At 36.6% G+C, this 27,519-nt stretch overlaps 1 protein-coding gene and 1 pseudogene across 3 annotated transcripts in view; one reads left to right on the top strand and one right to left on the bottom strand.

The window, feature by feature from the left end:
* Window positions 1-26,932, bottom strand: part of Usp32 (ubiquitin specific peptidase 32) — a 173,567-nt gene extending 146,635 nt beyond the window's left edge. For all 3 annotated transcript variants that reach the window (XM_076870083.1, XM_076870086.1, XM_076870084.1), the window contains exon 1: window positions 26,850-26,932. In XM_076870083.1, coding sequence (XP_076726198.1) covers window positions 26,850-26,907 — 58 coding nt within the window. In that variant the 5' untranslated portion in view covers window positions 26,908-26,932. The remainder of the gene's footprint in view (window positions 1-26,849) is intronic.
* Window positions 1,817-7,974, top strand: LOC143409832 (large ribosomal subunit protein uL22m pseudogene; annotated as a pseudogene).
* Window positions 26,933-27,519: the final 587 nt, after the last annotated feature.

Below are 27,519 nucleotides of genomic sequence, written 5' to 3'. Positions count from 1 at the left end.
ATTTCATACTTCTCAGCAATTTCCTGATAACCATACATGGTTCTACATACAACCTCAAGATGGCAACATTCTTAAGTTTTATTACATAATTGCAAAAGTGTACAAAAACTTCACAAACAACCAAAGCAGAACAAAATAATTAAAATAAGGAAGTCTGGAGTTCATATGGTGCATTGCAAGTTTCTGTTGAGAAAATACACACATTTCTGATACAAAACTAACTGGAAAAATAAAACAATTTTTAAAACAGAGAAGATATTTTTACGCATATAGAAATTATTTTTAAGACTTTTTATTTTTTTAAAGACCAGAGTGCTAGGGTGTGGTTCAGTGGTAGAAGCTTGCCTAGCATGCAGGCAGCCTTGGATTCTATCTCTAGTAAGGGAGGAGGAGTATAATTAAGAATAGAAATGATTCCCTAGCTCATATTGGATTAGCTGCTTAGCAAATTAAAAAGGTCATAAATTCAGACCCTATGTTTTACCACACTCCAATATAAATTTCAGGTAAATTTTCAAAAGCTGAATATTAAGTTTAAATATATGAAGTCCTAAATTAGGATTATTTTTCAAACACATGTTGAAGTAAAAATGCAAAATACCAGAGGTAAAACACAATAGTCAGCAGATTTGACAACAAATTTTTAATTCATGCACATTCAAAACAGCAAAAAAAAGCTGCAAGATAGTAAACTAATTAGAAAAATACTTACAGTGAATTTGCAAAGTGGTTAACATTTAAGGTATTTATTCTAAAGTGTTCTACAAACTGATTTTTTTTTTTTTCATTTTGTGCTATTGAGCCCAGGGGTGCTCTACCACTGAGTCACATCCTTGGCCCTTCTAATTTTTGATTTTGAGAAAAAGTCTCATTAAGTTTCTGAAGCTGTCCTTAAACTTGCAATTCTTGTGCCTCTGCCTACCAAGTAACTGGGATTACAGACATGTACTACTATGCCCAACTACAAATTGATTTTAAAGAACAATTTTCAGAACTAATAGTGATGATAAGAAACAAAGAACAAAAAAAAATTTTACAAGGATGAGGAAATACAACTAGCAAAAATATGGAGAAAGGTTCTCTACCTTGACACTATCCAAAAAAATACAAATTAAAAACTGTCATTTTTAGATTATTCAATTGGCAAAGAAAATTTTTGCAAATTATACTACCAAATGTTGACAAATGTTTAGTAAAGTCAACACTCAGATACGAATGTCAAATTATTTGAGGACCACAAGCTTAGCATGCATGAGGCTCCTGGTTTTATCCTCAGCCCAAAAAGAAAATCAGAAGATTCCTTCAGAGGTCCAATATAAGAAGTTTCAGACAAAACTATAAGAGAAAAAATTATCTCTGAAATTATTATAGTAAAGAAAATTTCCTAGAACTGAAGAAGACTATAGTCTTCAGACTAAAAAGAACTCATTTTAACAAACAGGTGAAAACAGAATCATATAAAAGGTGGAATTTCAGAATAAAGATCCAATCAACTTTTGTAGACAGAAACAATTACCATGGTTCTAAAATTAGAATGGCACTGGGTATCTCAACTACTTGAGAAGCTAGGCTAAAATTGAGGTGGTATCTTTACAGAATCTGAAGAAAAATTATTTCTAACTTAGAATTTTAACTCAGACTTTTAGTCAAGTATGAGGATAGGTTTAAAATATTGTCAAGCTTATGAGTCTCAAATACATTACCTCATAATCTCAGAAAGTTCCAAGAGGAAGTCATGTTTCAAACCGAGACAAAAATTTAGAAAGCAGAACATCTGGAATCCAAGCAACAAAAGATCTAGTAGAGAATTCCCAGGATGAATGGTGAAGGAGTTCCCCAGAACATAAATATGAGTCAGGTTCACACAGTAACCATTCAGTTTGAAAACAGTGAGATGGCCAGCCACAGGAGACATCAGAAGAAGAAACTGTCAACATCTGGTAGTCTTGACAGGAATCTTGGTAAAGTAACATGTGCCTCACTCTCCACCCTCAAAAAGTACCAGGCGAAGCAGTCATAGCCAAGGTGCTCTCACTTGACTTATCAGGCAAAAATATTTAAGTGAAGAAGCTGCCCTCACGAGTTGAAGTGTACCCAAAGCCAATGTATATTCCCAAAGGAAAGAGAAAAAAAATATATATATATAAATATATATATATAAAGAATCTCATCCTTAGGTCAGTAATCATGTCTATATATGTAATAAGGATGTCATGAGGCTGTCTTTTCTGGAGAAGCATGGGGGACAATGCAGGAATAGCTTCAGGACACAGGGTTTCCTCTGCAACAATTCACCAAAAATCAATTTCCCAAAGCTACTACTAAATAAGTGACAATTACTTAGAATATGAAACAAAAACAAAACCACAACAATTATTGGCTCCAGGGAAACAAAGGTTGTGCTAGAAAAGTTATCACAGCCTATTACATAACTCAGCTGAAGATCATATAAACAGGGTCATGATAAGATAAACACTGAATATTTATCTAACATTAACATATAACTATGGTTATAATAAGTAATAAGGACAGGAGAGAGGGAAGTGGCTATGGGGGAGAGAGGAACAAAGACCAAATTCTCATGCTCAGAAAAGGAAGTTGGGCTGGGGTTGTAGCTCAGTGGTGGAATGCTTGCCTGGCACACGTGGGGCATAGGGTTCGATTTTCAGTACCACATAAAAAATAAATAAATAAATAAAATAAAGGTATTGTGTCCATCTATAACTTTAAAAAAAAATTTTGTAAAGGAAATGGGAAGTCAATAGATAATGTGTAAATCTGAAAAAAATCAATACCAGGGCTGGGGTTGTGGCTCAGTGGATGAGTGCTTGCCTGCATGTGTGAGTCACTGGGTTCAATTCTCAGCACCACATACAAATAAATGAATAAAATAAAGGTCCATCAACAACTAAAAATATATGTGTATATGAAGTTTTTTTAAAAAAATCAATACCAAATACCAAAGATCAACTAACAGAATATAATGTGATTTCAGGGAAGGAGAAAATACCAAGGAAGGTTAAGAGAACTGCTTCTCATTTAACAAATCTTGTTCAAACTATTTAACACTTTAAACTATAGGCATATATAACACTGATTAAAAATATACATCTTGGGGCTCAGTGGTAGAGCACTCGCCTAGCACGGGCGGGACTCAGGTTCGATCCTCAGCAACACATAAAAATGAAGGCATTGTGTTGTGTCCATCTACCCCTAAAAAATAAATATCATATATATATATATATATATATATATATATACACACACACACACACACACACACACACACACACATATCTCGGGGCTGGGGTTGTGGCTCAGTGGTAGAGCTCTTGCCTAGCACAAGTTAGGCACTGGGTTCGATTCTCAGCACCACATAAAAATATAAATAAATAAAGTTAAATATATGTATATATACATACATCTCAGAAATACAAGATACAAAATTGCATGTTCATAATGATTAAAACAATTAGAAAATATTAACTTGAAAAAAGTTAACTCAAATAATTAACTGTTAGCTGACAGAATTAAGCGGAATTTTCTTCCATTATTTTCCAATCTCTAAGCAATACTTTTATATAGCTTTTAAATTTTTTAAGTAAGTTTTACGAAAGTGCGATTGGTTGGTAGTTAATAGTCCTGTTTGCCTTTGCTTACAACACTTGCTCCCTGTTTGGATACTACCTAGGAGGTAGTATTCTTTCTTAGTACCGAACCTAGAACAGTGAAGGCCTTTAATAAATATTTAATTTTAAAATGTTTAATTTTTTATAAAATTTTTTAATAATAATTTTTAAAGAGAAAAGAAACTAATATACACAGAAAAGAAGAGCTTTCTTAAAGGAAAATATGATTTCTCATGAAATTTCACTTTTTCTACTTCAAGTTTTAAAATAATCTGCCTTTAACTTCTTTATAGAACACAGATGAACAAAATACTTTTCACATCTTTACTAGATGATTACCTGAAGGATAAACTCAAAATTTATCTTAAAATTCTTCATAAAACTTTGACGTTGGAAAGAATTTTACACTTTTTAAAAACAGATTTTAATTTTATTTTAAAATATAATTAGTGTACTGTAATTAATTATAATTAACTGAATAAAAGGCCAAGACCTCTTTTCTTATCATACTCTGCATCAACATACTTTCAGTGACATTACCAAACAGCAATTTTTCTGGTTCCCAAAATACTTCAAAAAGTTGTGAAACAATAAAGGAAATAATTTAAAAGAAGCTATTGGAAACATCACAAACACCATTTGATTTTCATGAAGCAATTGGCTATAAAGCACAAAAAGCATTTTACCCATTAATCTGAAAACTACTAACCTAAAAAAGGCATATCACAAAAATTTTGAAATTAAAAGGGTACTTCAAATTCCAATGAAATACCAACATAAAGAAAAAAACTACTTATTACATCACATGTGAAACATAGGTTATTCATGAAAAAAAGGCCTAAAAGATGATAGTTCTTTTTTTACTTCTGATTTTATTTTGTAATAAGAGTCTTTGAAAAACAATTTAAATTCATTAGAAAAAAGATATAATAATAAAAACTACCTTCAGCTGTACCAGACAGTTAATGTTTACAAAACATATATCCAATTTGTTTTCTTTACATACATTATTTACAAAAATAAAATACATAAAATATTTCATATGAGCTTTAATGGGTACGATATTCATTGTATAGATAAAACATTTATTTTACTAATCCTCTACTAATAGACACTTAGGTTATTCATAATTCTTTCAAAACTATAAACATTATATAATAGTCATAAATCATTTGGTGAAAAAAATTAATATCTTTGCTAATCAGTTCCCCAAGAAATAAAAAGTACCTAATACTAAAAATCTAACCACAGAAAATAAACCACATAAGACAGGAAGCCTGTACAATTGTAAAAAGGAAGAAAAAATGAGATTACATCACACACATTCCTCAAATGTCTTTGTCAAGGTATATGTTTCACATTTAGACATACTAATGTATAAATGTGTACTAATGTCCTCCTTGCATGGTTACAGTAGGCATGAATTACAGCTCCCACAGTTAAATTAGCACAAGTCCCCCCAAAACACAGTTCAAATTTCAGTCATCACAATATATTAACTGTAAAAACTATGTGAAGAACAAATTTCTCTGCTAGTTCTTCAATCTATGAAGCACATCATCTTAACTGACCAAATCACTTCTTTCAAAACTGTCCATGATTGATCATTATGTATCTGCTATTTAGTTCATCCAGAGTAGTTGTGCAGTAAGTCCACAAAATATTTCATGAAAATTGATAATCAAACAAGGGAACAGCCCAACAAAGATGAAAATGCAACAAAGAAAAGTGATAATGCGGGACTGGGGTAGAGCTCTCAGTGGTAGAGTGCTTGCCTTGCATGTGTGAGGCCCTAGGTTCTAACCTCAGCACCACATAAAGATAAATAAATAAATAGAGGTACATGTCCATCTACAACTAAAAAAATTTAAAAGAAAAAGAAAAGTGATAATGCTATATCTGGACTAAACATGAAGAGAGATTTAGAAGAAAACAACAGACTATGAGAATGCTAAATTGTTGATATATAGCTAGACCTTACTAAAGGTGGACTTCTCAACAAGACTGTATCAAAAAAAAAATCAATGTTTATAGCAGCTCCATCCACAAATAGCTAAGCTATGGAACCAAACTAGGTGCCCTTCAACAGATGAATAAATAGGTAAAGAAAATGTGGTATATATACAATGGAATATTACTCAGCCATAAAGAAGAATGGAATTATGGCATTTGCCAGTAAATGAATGGAACTGGAGACTATCACGATAAGTGAAATAAGCCAATCCCCCCAAAAAAACAAAGGCCAAAATGTTCTCTCTGATATGAGGATGCTAACACACAATAATCGAGGGAGAAAGGGAGAATAGAAGTTCGTTAGATTAGACAAAGGGGAATGAATGGGAGGGAGGAGGGATGAGAATAGGAAAGACAGTAGAATGAATAGAATATAACTTTCTTATGTTCACATATGAATACACTTCCAGTGAAACTCTGCATCATGTACAACAAGAATGGGATCCTAATTAGAATAAGTTATATTGCATATATGTATGTCAAAATATACTCTATTGTCATGTATATCTAAAAAGAAAAAAAATTAAAAAGATTGTGGCAAAAAGATGAAGGTAATAAAGAGAAAGAAGATGACCAGAGGAGGTGATGCTCACAAAAACAAATTTAAATTAAAGGGGCTCTCGTGGGCTGGGGATGTGGCTCAAGTGGTAGCACGCTCACCTGGAATGACTGTAGCCCGGGTTCAATCCTCAGCACCACATACAAAAATGTTGTGTCCGCCGAAAACTAAAAAAATTTTTTTTAAAAAAATTCTCTCTCTCTCTCTCTCTCTCTCTCTCTCTCTCTCTGTCTCTCTCTCTTAAAAAAAAAAATTAAAGGGGCTCTCTCAGGTATTTCACAACATTGACAGCATAAAAAAAAAAAAAACTTGGAAACTGAGCCAAACTTAGCAGATACTACAATTCACCGAGACATAGAAAAGATGCTCAATCCAAATTATTAGTTACACAATAAGATAAGTACAGCCAGGCTCGGAGGAGCATGCCTGTAATCCCGACGGATCTGGAGGCTGAGACAGGAGGATTGCGAGCTCAAAGCCAGACTCAGCAATGGTGAGGCACTAAGCAACTCAGTGAGACCTTGTCTCTAAATAAACTACAAAAAAGAGCTGGGTATGTAGCTCAATGGCCAAGTGCCTCTGGGTTCAATCCCTGGTACTCCCCCTCAAAAAAAAAAAAAACACTTTTTTTTTTTTTTTTTTTGGCCTTATCAGTAGAATCTCCTTAGTCCTTCTATATTTAAAAAAGAAAAAGGAGAGCTGGGCACAATGGTGCATGCCTGCAATCCCAGCGGCTCAGGAGCCTGAGGCTGGAGGATCAAGAGTTCAAAGCCCGCCTCAGCTACTATTCTTGATATATCAATTTAAAAAAAAAAAAAAATTGTGTTATACATGGACACAATCTCTTTGTTTATTCACTTTTATGTGGTGTGGAGAGGCTTGAACCCAAAGCCTCACATGTGTAAGGCAAGTGCTCTGCCACTGAGCCATAACCCCAGCCCTCTGGATAGATTTTTAATAGACACTTGAATTCTGGAAATTTACAGTATTCTAGACAAATGTCAGTTTAACCACCGAAGACAAGTGAGTTAACAAAGGTAAAATTTAAGAATTCATACAAATAAAGCACTGTTCTGATTCCTGGTTGCCATGAACTGAGAAACTTTCCTCCTACAGGCCCTTCCACCATGATGTTCTGTCTCCCCTTAGACTCAAAGAAATGAGGCCAACCAACCATGGACTGAAACCTCTGAAACCACTTCTTTTCACCTGACAGTGTGTTACCCCAATCATATGTGCACACAAGGGCTTCACTTGAGATTTCTGGGAGATGGGAGAGGAAGAATAAAATTGTTTACCCTCCACAACTGCCTGGCAAACTTCAAAGACCAACAAAAATCTACCACAAAAACAAAGTTAAAAAAAAAAAAAGGCAAAATTAATATGAGGAATGTCCACTGACCAGGCTTTGGCTCAAATGGAATTCAGTGACACAAAAAGGAGGGGAACAAAAAATTAAACAGGTCTTTTAGAAGCACAAAATATGGCAGTTAAGAGATCAACCACAACGTGGAACTCAGATCCATTTTATGGACAGCTGAGTCTACACCTTAGGGTGAAGCTAGTGCTTGAAACACATCCACTAGCAACCACAGGCGGAGGTCACTTGGAATCATGGAGAAAGTTTATTGTCATCATTTTACCAAGTTGGTGGAAGGATCCCAACATTCACCTGAGGAACCAAAGACAACAGTCACTCACACCACGGAGTATATTCAGGACCTCTGCAGCCAGACCATCATTCATGCTTATCCCAGCTACTCAGGAGGCTGAGGCAGGAGGATCACTAGTTTGAGTACAGCCTGAGCAACTTAGCCAGACCCTGTCTCAAAATTAAAATTTTTTAAAAGGGCTGGGGATGTGGCTCACTGGTAGAGCACCCATCCCTGGGTTCAATTCCCCAGTACTGAGAAAGGTTAGGGGAGAGGAAAGAGAACAAAGAAACTTTAAAGGCACACACACACACACACACACACACACACACACAAAGTACTACTACTTCTTTTTTTTTTTTTGTATTCAGTAATAAGATCAATATATGTACATGTAGTCAGTAATAAAGGCAAACATTTTTTGACGTTCCCTAATGAAAATCCTGTTTTTTTTACTCCAGGTAAGATTTGAAATAAAGTTGGCTCTCCTATGCTTTTTCACAGTCATCACTGCTTTTTTACCAGTACCATCTGCTTTAAATTTACCCACATACTGTAAATTACTCAATATTTCCAACAGATTCTTCATTTTGGAAGGTACTAACGACTAAGGCTCCTTTTATGCTATTTTTCTGCAGTTGTGAAGTCAATCTACCAATGCTTTGTAATTGGTTATAATCTCTGCACAATCTATAACATTATTTAAATTCAAAACTACATAACTGACTTCATCAAAATTTAAAACATTTGACCAAAAGGTATTTTCAAGAACATAAAAGTAACTCATAGAATGGGAGAAAATATTTGCAAATCATATTTCTAATAAGGGATTAATATCCACAATAAAAACTCCTATAAGTCAACAATTAAAAACAAATGATCCAATTAAAAAATGAGTAAAGAGCTTAAATAGACATTTCTCCAAATATACACCAATGACCAATATGTACATGAAAAGATGCTCAACATCATCAGTCATTAAGGAACTACAAATCAAAACCATGATACTAAGTCACACTACCTAGGATGTCTAATTTAAAAAGATAACAAAAACTGAATAGGATATAGAGAAGATAGAGCTCTTGTGCATTGCTGGTGGGAATATAAAATGTTATAGCTGGGGTGGAAACAAGTTTAGCAGTTCCTTAAAAAATTTAAACATACAACTTATAACCATATGACCCTGCAATTTCATCCCTATGTAGAGAGCCAAAAGAACTGAAAGTAGAGCCAGCTCCAGTGATACACATTTATAAATCCTAAGTACTAAGGAGGCCGAGGAAGGAGAATTGCAGGTTCAAGGTCAGTCTCAGCAACTTAATGAAAGCCTATCTAAAAATAAAAAAGCTGGGGATGAAACTCTGTGTCAAAGTGCCTCTGGATTCAATAGCAGTACAGGGATGGGGGAATTGAAAATAGAGACTCAAAAGAATATCTGTATACCAATGTTAATATCTCACAATAGCCAAAAGGTGGAAATAACTCACATGTCCCATCAATAAATGAACGTATAAACAAGATGCAGTATATACACAGCATTCAGCTAGAAAAAGGAATGAAATTCAGCTACATGCTACAACATGGATGAACCTTGAAAACATTAACCTAAGTGAAATAAGGCATGAAAGGATTAATATATGATTCTATTTAATTCAGTACCTACACAGGCAAATTCAGAGACAGAAAGTACAGCAGAGATTACCAGGGTCTAGGCAAAAGGGGAATGAGGAGTTATTGTTTAATGGGTATCGAGTTTGTTTGGGATGAGGAACAAGTTCTGGAAACAAACAGTGGTAAGGTTGTATGAGATCATGAATGTACTTAAGAACACTAATTATACACTTAAAAAACCTTAAATGATAACTTTCATGTTATGCATATTTTACCAAAATAATAAAATGGATTGGAAAACCATAAAAAAATGTGTATACCTGAGTTTGGGAAAATTCAACAAAAATTCAAATAATAAGGATCGTGAGTTCAAAGCCAGCCTTAGCAACTTATCAAGGCTCTAAGCAACTCAGTGAGACCCTGTCTCTAAATAAAAATACAAAAAAATGGCTAGGGATGTGGCTTAGTGATTAAACATTCCTGAGTTCAATCCCTGGCATCTCCCAAAAAAATTCAAATGAAATAATCCAGAAGTATCTTAATTATCCTAAAAAACATGAAGAGGCTCAAAACACAAAGTAACGATAAGGAAATAATCATTACTGATCTGATCAGTTCATATGAAAACATATATACTGAAATATCATATTGGGGCTGAGATGTGGTTCAGTGGTAGTGCACTCACAAAGAAGAAAAGGAGAGAAAGGGAGACAGAAAAAGATCACACTATACCTCATAAATATGTACATTTTTCATTCAAAAAGTATTTTTTCAGCCAAGCGCCTGTTATCCCAGTGGCTGGGGAGGCTGAGACAGGAAGATCAGGAGTTCAAAGCCAGCCTCAGCAACCTAGAGAGGCACTTAGCAACTCAGCAAGATCCTGTCTCTAAATAAAAAAATTAAAAGGTCTGGGGATGTAGCTCAGTAATAAAGTGCCCTGAGTTCGATCCTCAGTACCCACAATAATAATAATTAATTTTAAAGATGTAGTTAAGCCAGGTGTGGTGGCATGCACTTGTAGTCCCAGCTACTCAGGAGGTTGAGGCAGGAAGATCAGTAGAGACTAGGAGTTCAACCTAGGCAATTTAGTGGTTAAAAAAAAAAAAAAAAAAAATGACATAGTTGAAAATACAATACTGCTTCTCTCTCAGAGATACATAACATACATAAAAAATGCGTATTTATGTGTTAGTATGTTAAAATACTTTCAAAAAATATATACTAATTTTTAGAGAATATTTTACAACAATGTATTGTCAAATTAGCCCCTACATAAATTAAGAAAAACAGTAGGGTTTCTTAACTCTTAAAGAATAATTGTGAAGACTTAGTAAATATGAAAACTTTGAAGAGCTAAAAAAATCCACCTGCAGCTGTTTTCACTTCCATAGGAAAATGCATAAATACCATACTCCAGACAGGGGGACTCAATCACTAAGATAAACAGCAAAGTCTACCCTTTCAGTTTAGCTTACCACAGCCGGGAACACAAGAGGCACTGGTAAAGAGTAGACATTTGGGGTATGTTTTCAAATCCTTAAAGTGACACAAATACGTGAGGCAAGCAAGTCTTCTAAATTCCAAAGCAACCTACAACTGTCTTATCTTCTAATAAATTCTTCTATCATAAATAGAATTGTCATGCAGTGCAGTTCTCTAAGACCTATAATTATAACCTGCAGTCACATTCTATACTTACAAATTGGAAGCTGGAGATATGAACCAATGTTATCTGACATTTAGAAGACATGGAAATGAAAGTAAAAGGGTGCAATTAAAAAAATTTCTGCTGAGGATTGAACCCGGGTCCCGCCCATGCTAGGCTCTACCACTGAGCCACAATCCCAGCCCCAAAAAGAAAAATTTCTTAAATTCTTATTTAAGAAAGAACTATGAATTTTTTTAAAGCAACCTATCACAATTATATAAACCAATGACTATAACCATATGGTTTTCTCAATCATCAAGCACATGGTGAATACCTAAAGAGTGCTTAAAACAGTGCAAAGTTAAAAAAAAAAAAAAAAAGTTTCATCCACAAGAAGATCTCAATCTAGTGGGGAGAGTAAACCATTACACAGGAAACAATATCATGTGTATGAAAAATACTCAAATATAAAGGATGTAAATTAAGAGACACAAGATTTCAGAGGAGACAAATAAGTGCTAAATAACACATCAAAAGTTCCTGAGAAGACAGCAGGATTTTTGTTTGTTTTGTGGCACTGGAAACATTCTACCACTGATCCACATCCCCAATCCTTTTTAATTTTTGAGACAAAACTGGAGGTCTCAAACTTGTGATCCTCCTGCCTTAGCTTCTTCTCAAGTACCTGGGATTACAGGCATGCACCACAAAGGCTAGCAAAGGAAGTTAAGATTTTGGCAAAGACCAGAATAGACAGAATCAAATGAGAATAAATCTTTACAATCTAACTTCATCTTGTCTTGTCAACACCTTGTATAATATACAATTATCAGAATAGATGTGAGGGGAGGAAAAAGTCATCCCAGATAATAGAAGTGACAGAAATACGACAAGAGCAAACCAATTATCCCCATAGGATGCTTACTGTGGAGAAGAGTTTAAAATTTTTAAGTAGGGACAATTGGTGTAGTGCACATTGGTAGTTCCGATAGTAGGGAAGCTGAGATAGGAGGATTTTAAATTTAAAGCCAGCCTGAGCACAACACTAAGACCCTCTTTTAAATTAAAAAAAAAAAAAAAAAAAGGAATATGTATCAAATTAAATTACATGGTGAAAAAAGGTGCCAAAATGCATAGAATTTTTACATGACTTTCCCAAGTCCCCTATTTACACTAAGTACTCGCTGTTCAAGAGACATACCTAAGAATCATCACACCAAGGTTAACCTGTAAAAAAGTGGCCCCCCAAATTTAAACAAAGGTGCTAATTATACACAAATCAGAAAACTACTAGTTCCGAGCCAGGTGAGATGGCCCATGCTTGTAATCTCAGTGACTCAGGAGGCTGAGGATGTCAAATCAAGGTCAGCTTCAGTAATTTATCAAGAACCTGGCTCATAATAAAAAACGGCCAGATTCAGTAGCACACACCTGTAATCCCAGCAACTCAGGAAGCTGAGACAGGAAGACCGAAAGTTCAAAACGAGCCTCAGCAATTTAGTGAGACCGTGTCTCAAAATAAAACAAAGAGACTGGGGTTGTGGCTCAATGATTAAGCACCAGAGGGTTCAATCCTCATAAAAATAAAAAACCGAGGGCTAGGGACGTAGCTCAGTGGTAGAACATTCCTGGGTTCAAAAAAAATCTAGCCTTTACATAAAAGGTCTTCTTCTTTCTTTTATATTTACTACTGAGTGCTTCACGGGTTCAAATAACTTTAATTTAGGACTAGGAAGCATTATTTATAATGCCTTAATAATAAATGTTGATATTTCTGGAATATTTGACTATTTACATAAACAACATCAGTCAAACAATGATTTATTCCATTGAAACTACAACTTAGCCAGGCACAGTGGCACATGCCTATAATCACAGCAGCTTCAGAGGCTGAGGCAGGAGGATCTTGAGTTCAAAGCCAGCCTCAGCAAAAGCGAGACACTAAGCAACTCACAGAATCTGTCTCTAAATAAAATACAAAATAGAGCTGGGGATGTGGCTCAGTGGTTGAGTCCCCTTGAGTTCAATCCCCAGTACAACGCCCCCCAAAAAAATCTACAACTTAATAGATTATCATTACTAGCTTTTTTCTGTCAGCTTTCTTTATTCATAGAGCACCAAGTTATCCCTTCTTTCAGTCAACATTTGTTCCCATGGATCAGAGGGCTGTTCTCAGTAGGCAGGCAAGAGGGAGAAGTTCCACAATCTCAATTAACATTTTAATAAGCCCCTGCTAGTCACCTCTAAGCCCCTTAATCCTTATTTTGAAATCCATCAAAAAAATAAAGACAATCAAACTAGCAGCTGTAATGTATTGGGATGACTACTACAAAGTTCTTTATAGCAAAACAGAGGAGGAAGAATAAGGGCAGTGTTAGGGAAAGCTTCTAATACAGCTCAATTCCAGGGCTTAGTTTTGATTATAAAGATCTGATCAGTGGGCTGGGGTTATGGCTCAGCAGCAGAATGCTCACCTCACACATGCTGGGCCCTGGGTTCGATCCTAGGCACCACATAAAAATAAACAAAATAAAGATATTGTGTTCAACTACAACTAAAAAATAAATATTTTTTAATATAAAAGACCTGGTCAGGTAGTAAATATATACAATAGAGTATTAGTCATGAAGAGGAATGAAATTATAGCATTTGCTGGTAATGAATGGAATTGGAGACTATCCCAAAAACCCAAAGGCCTAATGTTCTCTCTGATATGTGGATGCTGACTCACAATGGGAGGGGCTTCACCAGATTGAACAGGGAGAGTAGGGAGAAGAGAAAAGGAATGAGAATTGGAAAATAGAAAAGACAGTAGAATGACAGTAGAATAACTTTCCTACATTCATATATGAATACATGACCAGTGTATCTCCACATTATGTACAACTACAAAAATGAGAAGTTATATATACTCCATGTATGTATGATATGTCAAAATACATTCTGCTAGGGGGAGGAAGGATAGTAGAAAGAATCAGACATTATTACCCTACGTACATATATAACTATACAACTGGTGGGATTCTACAACATATGTAACCAGAAGAACGAGAAATTATACTCCATTATAGATGATGCATCAAAGTGCATTCTACTGTCATGTTAACCAAATAAAGCTATTTTTTTTAAAAAAAAAATACATTCTCTGTCATGTATAACCAAAAAGAATATTACACACAAAAAAAAATCTGGGGACGGGGTTGTGGCTCAATGGTAGAGCGCTTGTCTAGCATGCATGAGGCACTGGGTTCAATCCCTTGCACCACATAAAAATAAATAAAGATATTGTGTCCAACTAAAAGAATATTAAAAAAAAAAAAAAATCTGGCCTGATAGTTCAAGGGAAAGATACATGCCAGTTCATTGATAAGCATGCCTACCACTATGTCAACTGCTAGAAATAAACACACTGGCCCTAATTTCAAGACACTAGAAATTAATCTTGTTAGCAATTCCCTTCACAGAAAGAATGCTTCAAACCAATGTGATTCTGCAACCTGTACACTCAGAAAAATGAGAAATTATACCCCATTTGATTCAAATGTACGATATGTCAAGATCATTATACTGTCATGTGTAACGTAAATAAATAAATAAATACAAACAATGCTTCAATTTTAGTCTTAAAATTGAGAATCAGGGGCTGGAGTTGTAGCTCAGTGATGGAGCGCTTGCCAAGCATGTGTGAGGCACTGGGTTCAATTCTCAGCACCACATACAAATAAATAAATAAATAAATGTCAACTTTAAAAAGAATCAAAAACAAAAAAAAGAGAGGGAGAGTGACTCAGGCATGGTGGTGCACACCTGTAATCCCAGTGGCTCAGGAGGCTCAGACAGAAGGATCACAAGTTGAACTTGACAGCCTCAGCAACTTAGCAAGGCCCTGAGCAACTCAGCAAGACCCAGTCTCTGAATATATTTGATTTTGCATGGTGGTTACTTGGGCTCACACCTAAAATTTCATCAAGCCATACAGTAAAATGTGTACATTTTACTACATGTAAGTAATAAAGGAAGGGGGAGTTGAGTTGGGGGTACGGCTCAGTACTAGAGCACTTGTCTAGCATATGTGAGGCTCTGGGTTCAATCCTCAGCACCATATTAAAAAATAAATGAAATAAAGGTATTGTATCCATCTACAATTAAAAAACTATATGTGTGTGTATATATATACATACATATGTATATAAAAGAAGAAAGGGAGAACCTGTGGAGAAGTAGAATATTTCAAGATCAGACTATAATCCTCCACTCCATTTGCAAAGACATATGAGTTCAGGGAGAAACCAAATCACAGAAACTACCAGTTTGCCATGCTGAGCTTAGAAAGATTACTTTGGTAAAAATATAAAGAATAGATTGGCAAGGTACAGTCCAAGGTACACATGAAGGTCTAATCTAAGTTGATGACTTTACAGATGGAGAATAGAAGATAAGAAGGTATAAAGAGGTAGTATTATAATTAAATTAAATATGAAAAAAAGAAGGAAAAGTATTTCAATTAATGGCCTGGTTTCTGGCTTGGGCCTGTGTAATTCGTAAAGACATGAAACATATACAAAAAGTTATAGAAAAATAAGTTTGGGACTCTACTAAAATAATATAAAAAATATGTGGGCTGGGGCTTAGTGGCAGAGAGCTTGCCTAGCATGTATAAGGTACTGGGTTCCATCCTTAGCGCTGCATACAAAAATTAATAAAGAAATGCTGTCCATTTACAACTAAAAAAAAAAACTTAAAATATGTTCCATTCAAAATGTAAAACTTTTTTTGTTTTCCCTTGTGGTGCTAGGGATGAAACCCAGCGCCCCACACGTTAGGCAAGCACTTTTAACACTGAGTTACACCTCCAACTTTGGAACGTTTTTCTGTGAGACATTGTTTTCTGCCAAGTGTTCATTCAGGTGATCTCCTATTTCTTTTACTATTTAAATATATTTGCTTGGCAATCTTCTATCAATTTCAATTTGAATTTCTATACTACCAGTGGTTCCACAAGTCAGCTTTTTTTTTGTTTTTGTCTTTGTTTTTGGTGGTGCTGGGGATTGATGCCAGGACCTTGTATATGCTATCAAGTTAGCATCTCTGACAAAGAATAACATCAGTCTATAAACCTCCACTCCTCTCAGTGAAAGAGTTCATTGGATGCTTGATAAACTAAAGAATCTCCAAACCAAATTTATTAATCTACAACTGTTAGAAGGCTCCACAGCTTCCTACCACAGCTGCTCATCAAGAAATTCCAAAACCATATTTAAAGTAGAGCCAAAAATGACAGACATATTGAATGCAACTATTTTTAAAAGTAAAATACACATACAATTATAAGCCTTAAGATACATACGTACACACACACACACACACACACCCTAACTTTCCACTAAATACAACCTAGTTTTTAGAAAAGATTGCTTTGATATCCAATTCACTCCTTCAACAAATGTGAATTGGTAGTTAATATTTGGTATGCACTACACAAGTACTAGGAACATACCAGTTAAGACAGATACATATGTCCTTACCCTCGTGGAGTTTTATAGTCTACTGGTATGTCATGAAAACTGCATTTCGAAACCCCAGTCTCTGATCACTGCAATGAAAACTGTCCTAAGTCTTAAACCAAAATCCAAATGATGGGCTGGGGATGTGGCTCAAGCGGTAACGCACTTGCCTGGCATGCGTGGGGCGCTGGGTTCCATCCTCAGCACCACATAAAAAAATAAAACAAGGATGTTGTGTCCACTGAAAACTGAAAAATAATATTAAAAAATTCTCTCTCCGTTTAAAAAAAAAATCCAAATGACCAGAGATCAAGCATAATGATTATTAAAAGACACTTTCAGAATAATTAACTGATAAAAGAAACAGAAGCTCTTGAAAACTAAAGAGAAGGAAAAAGTAGAGATACAAGAAACTTTACCTTGTGGACACCTTTTCTAAGAAGCTACCAGAAAATGAGCTCCACCAATATGGAATAAATAAATAAAGGGGAAACAAGGGATACAGAAAACGGGATATACAACTTATGACGTATCTGAATATATGGAGAAGACAGAAGCTTTTGAGGTAGAATTATAAAACCAGTTGCAAACAACAAAAAAAGGCAATTATTAAAATAAGGAAATCAGGGCTGGGATTGTGGTTCAGCGGTAGAGCGTTCGCCTAGCATGTGCAAGGTCCTGGGTTCGATCCTCAGCACCACATAAAAATAAATAAATAAAATAAAGATAAAAAAAATAAGAAAATCATGTAAGCAAAAGAAAAATAATCCTACCATATTAAATGGCTTAGCTTTGAAGAACATTTAAAAAGATCTAATAATGTAAACACTGACACTAATTTAACCAAAATTATTATATGTACGTGTGTGTGTGTATAATACACACACACACACACACACACACTAAGAATGAGGTAATGGGAAGACAGGAGAAATATATTTGTATGTTTGGTGAACTGGTAGAACATACAGCTAAATCCTCATGTTCAATAGTTGGAAGCCAATAAATAAGCCTTAAATGGACAAAAGTAGCAGAATAAGCATATTATTTTGAAATATATAAACAAAGAGCAAACCAAGAAATTTAAAATATTCAAGGCACTGGCTGATGGAGGAAAGGAAAACTGGTGGAGGAGACAGGAATTAAGGGTATGTACACCTGTTTTCAGTAATAAGCCTTGTATTATTATTTGATTCTAAATTTTGGTCATCTATCACTGTGATAAAAACCAAATGAAGAAAAGAAATGGGGGAAGCATTAGCCATGAAGTATAAAAGAAAAAGGAGCTAGTAAAAAAAAAAAAAAAGAAAAAAGAGGGCCTATGGATGTAGTTCAGTGGTAGTGCTTCCCTAACATGCACAAGGCCCTGAGTTTGATCCCCAGCACCATGCGGGTGGGGGGGGGAGCTTTTTACCCAGTAAGGCAGCCAAGTATTTATGGCGGCTAGTCCCTATTCCAGCTACTCAGAGGCCAAGGCAGGAGGATCACCTAAGCCCAGGAGTTCAAGGACAACCTGGGAATCAAGGAGATCCCCTCTAAGTTAAATGTACTAGGCACAGAGGCACACATCTGACTTGCCAGCAACTCAGGAGACTTGAGGCAATAGGATTAAAAGTTCAAAGCCAGTCCTGGCACCTAAGTAAGAGGCTGTCTCAAAATAAAAAGGGATGGAGATGGGGGCTGGGTTTGTAGCTCAGTTGGTAGAGCACTCACCTAGCAAGTGTGAGGCACTGGGTTGGATCTTCAGCACCACATAAAAATAAAATAAAGGTATTGTATCCATCTACTATAAAAAATATTTTTTAGGGCTGGGGATGTGGCTCAAGTAGTAGCACGCTCACCTAGCATGCGTGAGGCACTGGGTTCAATTCTCAGTACCACATAAAAACAAAATAAAGATATCGTGTCCACCTAAAACTAAAAAATAAATATTTTTAAAATATGTATTTTTTTAAAAAAGGCTGGAGATATAGCTAAGGGGCAAAGCACCTCTGGGTTTGATTCCTAGTACCACCAAAAAAAAAAAAAAGTACTCTCATGTTCACATAAGCATAAAAGTTACTTTATTCCCATTCTATTGTCTCAAGTATTTATGTTAGATATCAACTTTTAAATATTTGAAACAAGTCACAATATATAAAGCATATATTATATTTAAGACTAATATATTTTTAACTATTGTTCAAAACTTTTAGCAAAAACTTTTTTAAAGCTGCTGAAAAGGAAAATAATCTGAGACTCGTGTTGCTTAGTATATTCAACTCCTGTCTATATTCTATTTTTTAGTCCCAAACTTACAAACATTATACAAGTTTTCTACATCTCTTGACAAATTACACATTTATACATTCCCCCAACCATCCAAAATTTATCAAGCATTTAATATACACTAGGCAATCCCAGCTACTCAGGAGGCTTAGGCAGGAGGATTCAAAGTTCTAGGCCAGCCCAGGCAGTTTAGTGAGACCCTGTCTCAAAACAGGAAATTTAAAAAGGGCTTGGAATGTAGTTCAGTAGTAGAGCCCTCCTGGGTTCAATCCCCAGTATTGCAAACAAATAAGCAAGCACTGCACCTATCTTAGTACCACAGATTCAGCAACACACCTGAAAATAAACATAATAATCATACAGAAAGGCTACAAACTAATATTCACTCAGAATATTACAAGAGTGACAGAAGAATACCACTTTATATAAGGTGATAAACAAGACCTCCTCAATGCATCTGAGCTGGGGCATCAGGTATGAAAATAAACTAGATGTGTGAAAATTTGTAAATAGTCTTTCCAAGCTGAAAGCAGCAAATGCAAAGGTGGCAAGCCACAATTATGTTCCAAAAAGAAAAAGAAAGCTAATGTGGCTAGTATAAAGAAGACAAAAGGGAAATTACTATGACTGAGGTTGGAATTTTAAGCAGGAGACAAGTAATTTAGGCCTTGTAGACCACTACAAAGATTATATTTTTTTCCCTAACATAATAATAAGCTTTAAAGAAAGGATAGAAGATCTGATTTGGATTATAAGAGCATACTACAGTGTGACATTATAAACCCACTATATGGTCTTAGCAAGAGATGACAGGAGCTGGGACTAGAGTAGAAGCAATGAAGATGAGCAGCAGAAGTTAAAAGACTGCCCCCCAGGGCTGGGGTTATGACACAGTGGTAGAGTGCTAGCATGCATGAGGTACTAGGTTCGCTCCTCAGCACCACATACATGTAAAATAAAGATATTGTGTTCACCTAAAACTAAAAAATAAACATTAACCAAAAAAAAAAAAAAAAGACTGGCCCCCAAAGTAACAGAATCTGGTAACAGATTCAAACTGGAGATAAGGAAATAGGTTAGAGAGTAAAAAACTGAGATGTCTCCAGATTTTTGGCTTAAGCAACTAGGTTGGAATATTGGTGCCATTTTCTGTCATGGGTAAGACTAGTGGAGCCCTATCTTGATAGAAGAATTCTTTTCACAAAGGAATTTCTACAGAATCTCATATATTATCAAAAAACAACCACAGTGAATGTTACAAGGCTTTTTCCAAAGGGGTAAGATACTTGAACAACCTAACTTCTTTATAGAAATGAAAGAGAACTTCCTCTGTAAAACCTTATTTAGTATAACTTTGCTTTTAATGCAGTCCAGTATCAAGAAACATGTTATAGAAAGGTTTTAAAATATCAATTTTTCCCAAATCTCATTCATAAGATAATAATGAACTTGAGAATTTCCTAAAATAAAGAGTCTTGGTGGGGCTGGGAATGTGGCTCAAGTGGTAGCGCGTTCGCCTAGCATGCATGAGGCATTGGGTTCGATTCTCAGCACCACATAAAAATAAAATAAAGATATTAAAAAAAAAAAAAAAAGTCTTGGGTTAATGAGTACTAACTCCCTAATAAAGAGGGATGGTAAGAAAAGGCCTTGAATACCCGTCATCTTTGAATAGGTAGGTGTTGAAGTGATAAGTTTCTAACTATAATAGTATATTCTCAAAAACACAGTTTTATCAGGCTTTTTTGTCAATAATTAAATATCCATCACTAACCTCCATGAGCTCCCTATTATTAAATGAGAAGAACTTACTGGCATGTAGAAAAGAATTAAATATCTCAATTTAAACACAAATATCATGAGGTCCAAAAGGCAAAAATAGAAACATAAATAAGCCCTCTAAAGAGAAGCCACACTTCCTGGATACAGTATGAAAATAACTGTCAGTCCCATCCTTGTTTTTTCAGCACCACTACGAGAAAACTAACTTTTAATTAATAAATAAAATCCACCACTGCAGCTGTTTAACATTAAAACTTCTAATCCAAACTGTCAACCTCAATTTCTACTGCTCAAAAAACAGATTTTCTATAGTCATAGAAATAATACTAATCAGTACCCTAATAATAATAATTACTTTTCTGCAACCAAGTCAAAAATCTTCCAAGTGCCAAAAATCTTCCCTTTCTCCTTTGAAAATATCTGGCTACTGGTTGGGCATCACAATCCCAACTCACTTGAAATTGCACATTTTTATGGAAAGCAACCCTGAGGGCTGCCACTGTAAAGTCTCATTTAAGCACAAAGACAATGAACAACAAAAACAAACAAAAGCTGTCCAGTTTGGTAAGTAGGACTAATAAGCAACTGATGTCATCTCATCCTGCTCATCCCCCAAAATCCAGTGTTCACTGGTATATTTGTCACTGAATCTTCAAATGTAAAAATTGGAGATTATGAAGAATGGCACCTACCTAACTACATATGAGCAGACCAATTTTAAAAATCCTCATTTTTCTCCTTTACAAGTAATAAGAACAGGCCAGGATCTATTCTAAATGTTAGAAAGTTATTGGTGAATTTAATAAATTCAGATGAAGAAAAATAAAGGCTTAATGACAGAATAAATAATGCTGTGAAACTCAAGTTTTCATTCAGAGGCTGATATTATGCTAAACTAGCTTAGCTAACATCACAGTAAGTATTAAACTAAGGAAATTATAATGGTAATAATCAGAAACTTGGTGAACAAAATCTTGGTTAGGGAGTTAGTGTTTTAATGCATCCTAGGATTGGTGGATAAGCAAAATAATTTTTTTTTTTTTTAGTTGTAGATGGACAATGCCTTTATTTTGTTTATTTAGTTTTATGTGGTACTGAGGATCAAACCCAGGGCCTCACACATGACACGCAAGTGCTCTACCACTGAGCTACAACCCCAGCCCGCAAAATAATTTTTCTAACAGCAAATACAACCACCTATAAGGGATCAGGAAATTAGATTCTTTAACCTGTCATTTTTGAGCACATATTATGAAATGAGTACAAGACTAGGGGCACTTCCAAGACAGATACCCAAACCTAACTCTGTATTCCCATAGCATTTCCTTTTAAGGCACTAAGGCACTTAATATACCACATATTAATCATTTATAAATGACATGCATATAGACTACTTTTAAATAGTTTGTGTCCATTATTAAACATACTCAAGTTAGAACTTCAGATCAAAGTTCTAATATTTTATTACCACTATTTATGGAGAGTCTTGTATATACTTTAAGGTACACATGGAGATCATTGACCCAGGATATATGATCCTAGAGAAAGGGACTTATTCTTATCTGTTTCATCTATGCCTAATTCATAACCAGAGTTCAGTAAAAACTTGCTGAATAAATGAGCAAAGGAACAATCAAAATATAAATCCACAATATAACTTTCTGACACACTATAGTTCATCAGCCCACTACTTAGTCCAAAATAAGTGCCAAATTCTAATTAAAGAAGGGGATTAGAAGGGCTGGGGCTCTAGTTCAGTGGCAGAGCCCTTGCCTTGTGAGGCACTAGGTTCAATTCTCAGCACCACATAAAAATAAACAAATAAAATAAAAGGATGCTGTCCATCTAAAAAAAAAAAGGAAATTAGAAAAATTTATCCACTATATTTTATTACCACAACTGAAAAGTCAAGAACCATTTAATTCAGAAAGTGTGTACATGCGCGCACTCTTATAATTTTATTTCCAGAGGATAAAAGGAAGGAGAGAACTAGAGAAGATTTTTTAAGATTTGAGTTCTGAAATGCTAAACAAACTGCAACTCACCTTTCTTTCAATACTTTTTGTTATTTGTATTATGTGGTACGGGGCACTTTACCACTGAGCTACATCCCCAACCCAGGTGTCGTTTTGTTTTGTGAAATAGGTTCTTGCTAAATTGCTGAAGCCTCAAACTTGTAATCCTCCTACTTGAGCCTCCCAAGTCACTAGGATTACAATCTGCATCACTGTACCCAGCACAATGTTTTTTAATGCTATGTTCCTAGAACTTAAAATATAATTTTAAGAATACACAAGTAGCCAGGAGGATAAGTTTAAGGCCAGTTTGGGAAATTTAGTAAGATTCTGTCTCAAAAAAAGGGGGAGGGTATGAGATGGTGGAAGTGGGGGATAAGATGAGGTTCAGTGGTAACACACCCCTGGGTTCAATCCCCAGTACTGAAGAAAAAAAAAAATGCACAAGCTATAAACCAAGCATGATGACACAATCTGGTACTCCCAGATACTTGGGAGGGTATAATAGAAGGATCACAAGTTTGGGGTCATCCTGGGCAAATCAGCAAGACTCTAGCTCAAACTGAATTTTTCTTAAAAGGGCTGGGATTGTAGTTCAGTGGCAGGGCTCTTGAGGCCCGAGTTCAAGATTCAGTACTCTCGCCCCCAAAAAAGCAACAAACAGATGCAATAAGAGAAGTGAAATGAAGAATATAGCTGCTAAAATTCTCAGCATCAATGAAATACAATAGGCATACTTCTCTAGATATCGAATGCACTAACAAGAGTCAAGTCTTCCCTTATGCTCTACTCAAGATATGAACCCAAAATAAAAAACTACCACTTACACATCTCCTTAAAAATGTTTAAAGGTATACTTTCAGACAACATGTTAAGGTTTATGTAACTGACATACAGTCTACCTAAAATAGGTTGCAAATCCAATCTTCCTAATTTCTAGAGCTTCTCAAATGTAAATGAGTCACTAGGCATCCTTCACTCAGATCCAGAGTTATCTGTCATTAACATAAGACTTCATTTCTAAGGTCCTCTTTGCAAGATAAATTGCCTACAATTCCATGTTTGTTTGTGATAATACTTATTGGAGTGTATTTTTAATGCTATTTAATTATGAACAAGCAATAGTATTCAATCATTTAGTTAGAGCCAAGGGACAAATATTTCAGTAGTTTCATCGAGCTCATTTTTTACCTGTATAATGATTCACATAGTTCACATTAGAGTAATGTGAAATGACAAATCCTATTTCCCTGACACCACTCACCTTATACACTAAAAACAAACAATTGAAACTAAGTGATGCAGATTTTAGTATTTATGTAGATTATTCAACTGCCAATAAAAGGTTTTCAGATCATTTTTTAGTTTCATCAAAAGCTCTCTAAGTTGAGAGTGGTAGCAGGAAGCCGCTTGGGAGGTTGAGGCAGGAGAATCCTTCAGTTCAGGATATCAAAACAAAAGGGGCTGGGGTTGTGGTTCAGCAGTAGAGTGCAGCGGTAGAGTCCCGCATGCGAGGGACCCTGGGTTCGATCCTCAGCACCATGTAAAAAATAAATAAGTGAAATAAAGGTATTGTGAATAAATATTAAAAAAATAAATAAATAAAAGTGCCCCTTTAAAAAAAATTAAAAAGGTCCTGGGGTTGTGGCTCAGCAGTAGAGCACTCATCTAGTGCCTAGCATGTGTGAGGCGGTGGGTTCAATCCTCAGTACCACATAAAAATAAATAAATAAAATAAAGGTTAGTTGTGTCCAACTACAACTAAAAAAAATATTTTAAAAAAATCTCTATAAACAACTTCTGTAACCTTTCTGAAAGAAATTCTACATTAAAGTCCCACATTTACTTGAGTAAACAGCACCATATTTAAAAGTTACCTACTTTAAAAAAAAAAAGAAAAAGAAAAAGGCTCCTTGTTTACATTTAGAAATGCTACTTTGTAGCCCACCAAGGTGGTATATACCTGTAATCCCAGCTAATTCTGAGGATGAGGCAGAAAGATTGAAAATTCTAAATCAGCCTGGGCAATTTAGCAAGACCCTGTCCCAAATTTAAATAAAAAAGAACAGGGATATAGCTCAATGGTAGAGCTTCTCCCTAACATGGACAAGGCCCTGAGTCCAATAACCAGAACTGAAAGAAAAAAAAAAATGATGATGGTGAAATGCTACTTTATCAACTTGTTCTTCTTTTTTGCTTTAATTTTCCTCTATAGCAAAACTGATAAAAAGCATTCAATCTTTACAAATAAGGTTTTAACAATTTGTTCAAATACATGTTTTAAAATTCAACAGAAAGAGGGGCTGGGGGTGGAGCTCAGCAGTAGAGTGCTCCTCGCATGCATAAGGCACTGGGTTTGATCCTCAGCACCACATAAAAATTAAAAAATAGAATATATTGCGTCCATCTACAACTAAAAATTTTTTTTTTAATTCAACAGAAACTACATAATAAATTAAACAAAAACCTCAGTTAAATAAGTTTAGAATGCATCACTAACTTCCTTTACACTTAAAAATACAGACTTAGTTTTATATAATTAAGCAAGCTAGAGTTGGGTAAAAGTTAACTTTAGAATTTTTTAATGCCAGGTGCATCAATGGCATTCACACCCTCAAACTTCAGCAACACTTCTGAACCTTAAAGCTGTAAGTCAGTTTGACTGATGTCCTCTTACCATGTAAGCCATTGCCTAATTGAGGCCAGACCTGTCAGGCTCAACAGCATCCCGGAAATGACTAGCCTACTAGAGCTGGAAACACATCAAGAATTTGGAATATTTCTCATATTGAGGCAGGGGGGGTGGGGGGAGTTCAAGTGAGATTGTGCTTAAGAACAATCATTATACTGTTCTGTAGGGGGAAAAAAGATATAAAAGGCATATTTTTTGTTATTGTGTTAAGTCCACAACAAATACATCTAAAATTCTGTATGTTATTGTCTTGTGATGGTCCACTGAACTTATCCCTCATATATATATATATATATTCTAATTTTTGAATGCCTTTTAATCTGATTTTCATTTTATATCCTTAGCTACTAAAACCACCTGGAGCATGGCCGGTTTCTTGACTTAGAAACCTGTTAGTAATAATGCCTAGCACCTAATCTGCTTAATGTTCACTTCTTACCAAGAAAATCCATTAAACGTCGAAAAGAAATACAAGGCACATACACACACTCAAATCCCAGTCATGAAAAATTAAGTCACATTTTGGCCATAAACTGTGCAACAGACACTTCCAGTTAGCGTGCTTTAGCGATCATGGACAGCGGTATCAGAGTAAGTGGTAGGGGGTTGGTGCTGTTAACAACACACTGTGTATCAAAGCCAATAGCAGCAGGCCAAGACTGGCAGCAAGGCCAGTGTCTAAAGGGAGCTATACCACAGTATCACAATGCTGGATTTCCGAATGCCATTTAGAGGGTGGGGGGATTAGACTGGAAATCAAGTGCAGTTAAAAAAAAAAAAAAAAAAACTCAACGTCTGAAGAGATGAAACCTAAGACAAGGTCTTGTGGCAACACCAGCTGTCCGGTCTCATCTCACCTCAAACACAACTTCATTTCAGGTCCTTCTTATCAAAGTCAGCCGCTCAAGGGTGAGAGATGGCAGGAGTGGATGGCCATAGTTCTCCAAGAGACAGGCAAAGGCCCTTAGAAAAAAGCAGACTCCCCAATAGGAAGGGAGTTCTAGCAGCAAAGAGCGCTTTGCAGCCGCCTCGAGTCTCTCCTTCCAAGCCAAAGCTGTTAGGAACGAGCTTAGGATATTGCTGGAGGTTTTTATAAAGGAGTGATATGAAAAAAAAATGGCAGTGAAGGATGAAGGGGGCCTCAAGGGTTGGGAGCTACCCAAGAAAAGGGGGGAGAGGAGGTCTTAACTGGACACAGCCAGGATTAGCAACGCCACCAGTAAGCATAGGCACTGCCTTGCAAGCCCTGGATACCCCTCTCTCTGGGAAAGCTTCGCCCGTTCCATAAGGTCCCAATTCCCAAACACAGCTTCCCACCCAACCTCTCTCCCGAGAATATTCCCCCTGCCGGCCTCCTCTGCCTTCCGCCTCAGGCGCTCCACGCCCTCAACCTCCTCTCCCTCCCCTGGTCACCCACTCCCCGGGCAGCCCGTCGCCGGCCTCCCCGGGAGCTCGCCCAGACCCCTCCCCCCTCACCTCTCCTCAGCGCCTCCTCGTAGCTGAGGAATCCGATCCGTGACTCCTTGGCGCCCATGCTCCCCTCATCCCCTCGGCCGGGGGTCGGAGCCTGATCTCGCCCCCACCCCCCGCCCGCCTTCTCCTCGGCGTCCTGGGGTGACGGTGTTGGCGTCCCCCGACCCCCTCCTCCCCCAACACTAACAAGTGCGGCTACTGCCCCGGCGGCTCCTCCAGGCCGCCGCCACCGCCTCCATGCCGAATCACGTGACCCGCTCCCACCCCGCCCCCTTCCCTTCCCTTCCCTCCTACTCCGCCCTTCTCTCTCCTCCCTTCCTTTCCCTCTTCACGCCCTCTTCCCGCCCCTCGGCCCCCCTCCCGCTAGCCCCGCCGAGGGTCACCTGACCCGAGGCCGGGGATTGTTCCGGGTAATGGCCGCCCGGGGCCACACTCCGCCCCGCCCCACGCCAACCGCGCGCAGGAACGCAAGGGCGGGGCCGCACCACCGCACGTAACGCATCATCGTCTTCCCGCCAATCCCAGGACGCGAGGCCCGAGGGGGCGTCTCCGATGGAGCGAGGGAAGTGACTTCCGGGGCGCTCGGGGACTATCCCCGTCGCCCTGGCGTTCTGGGCTCCTCGGACCGAGCTCCGACTGTTGGTGCATCTTCGGGTGCGACCCACTATGGAAG

Source organism: Callospermophilus lateralis, chromosome 11, assembly GCF_048772815.1.
Source record: "Callospermophilus lateralis isolate mCalLat2 chromosome 11, mCalLat2.hap1, whole genome shotgun sequence".
NCBI classification, from domain to species: Eukaryota; Metazoa; Chordata; class Mammalia; order Rodentia; family Sciuridae; genus Callospermophilus; species Callospermophilus lateralis.
The sequence above is the reverse complement of the archived record's forward strand: the minus strand, read 5'-3'. Positions and strand labels throughout refer to the sequence as shown.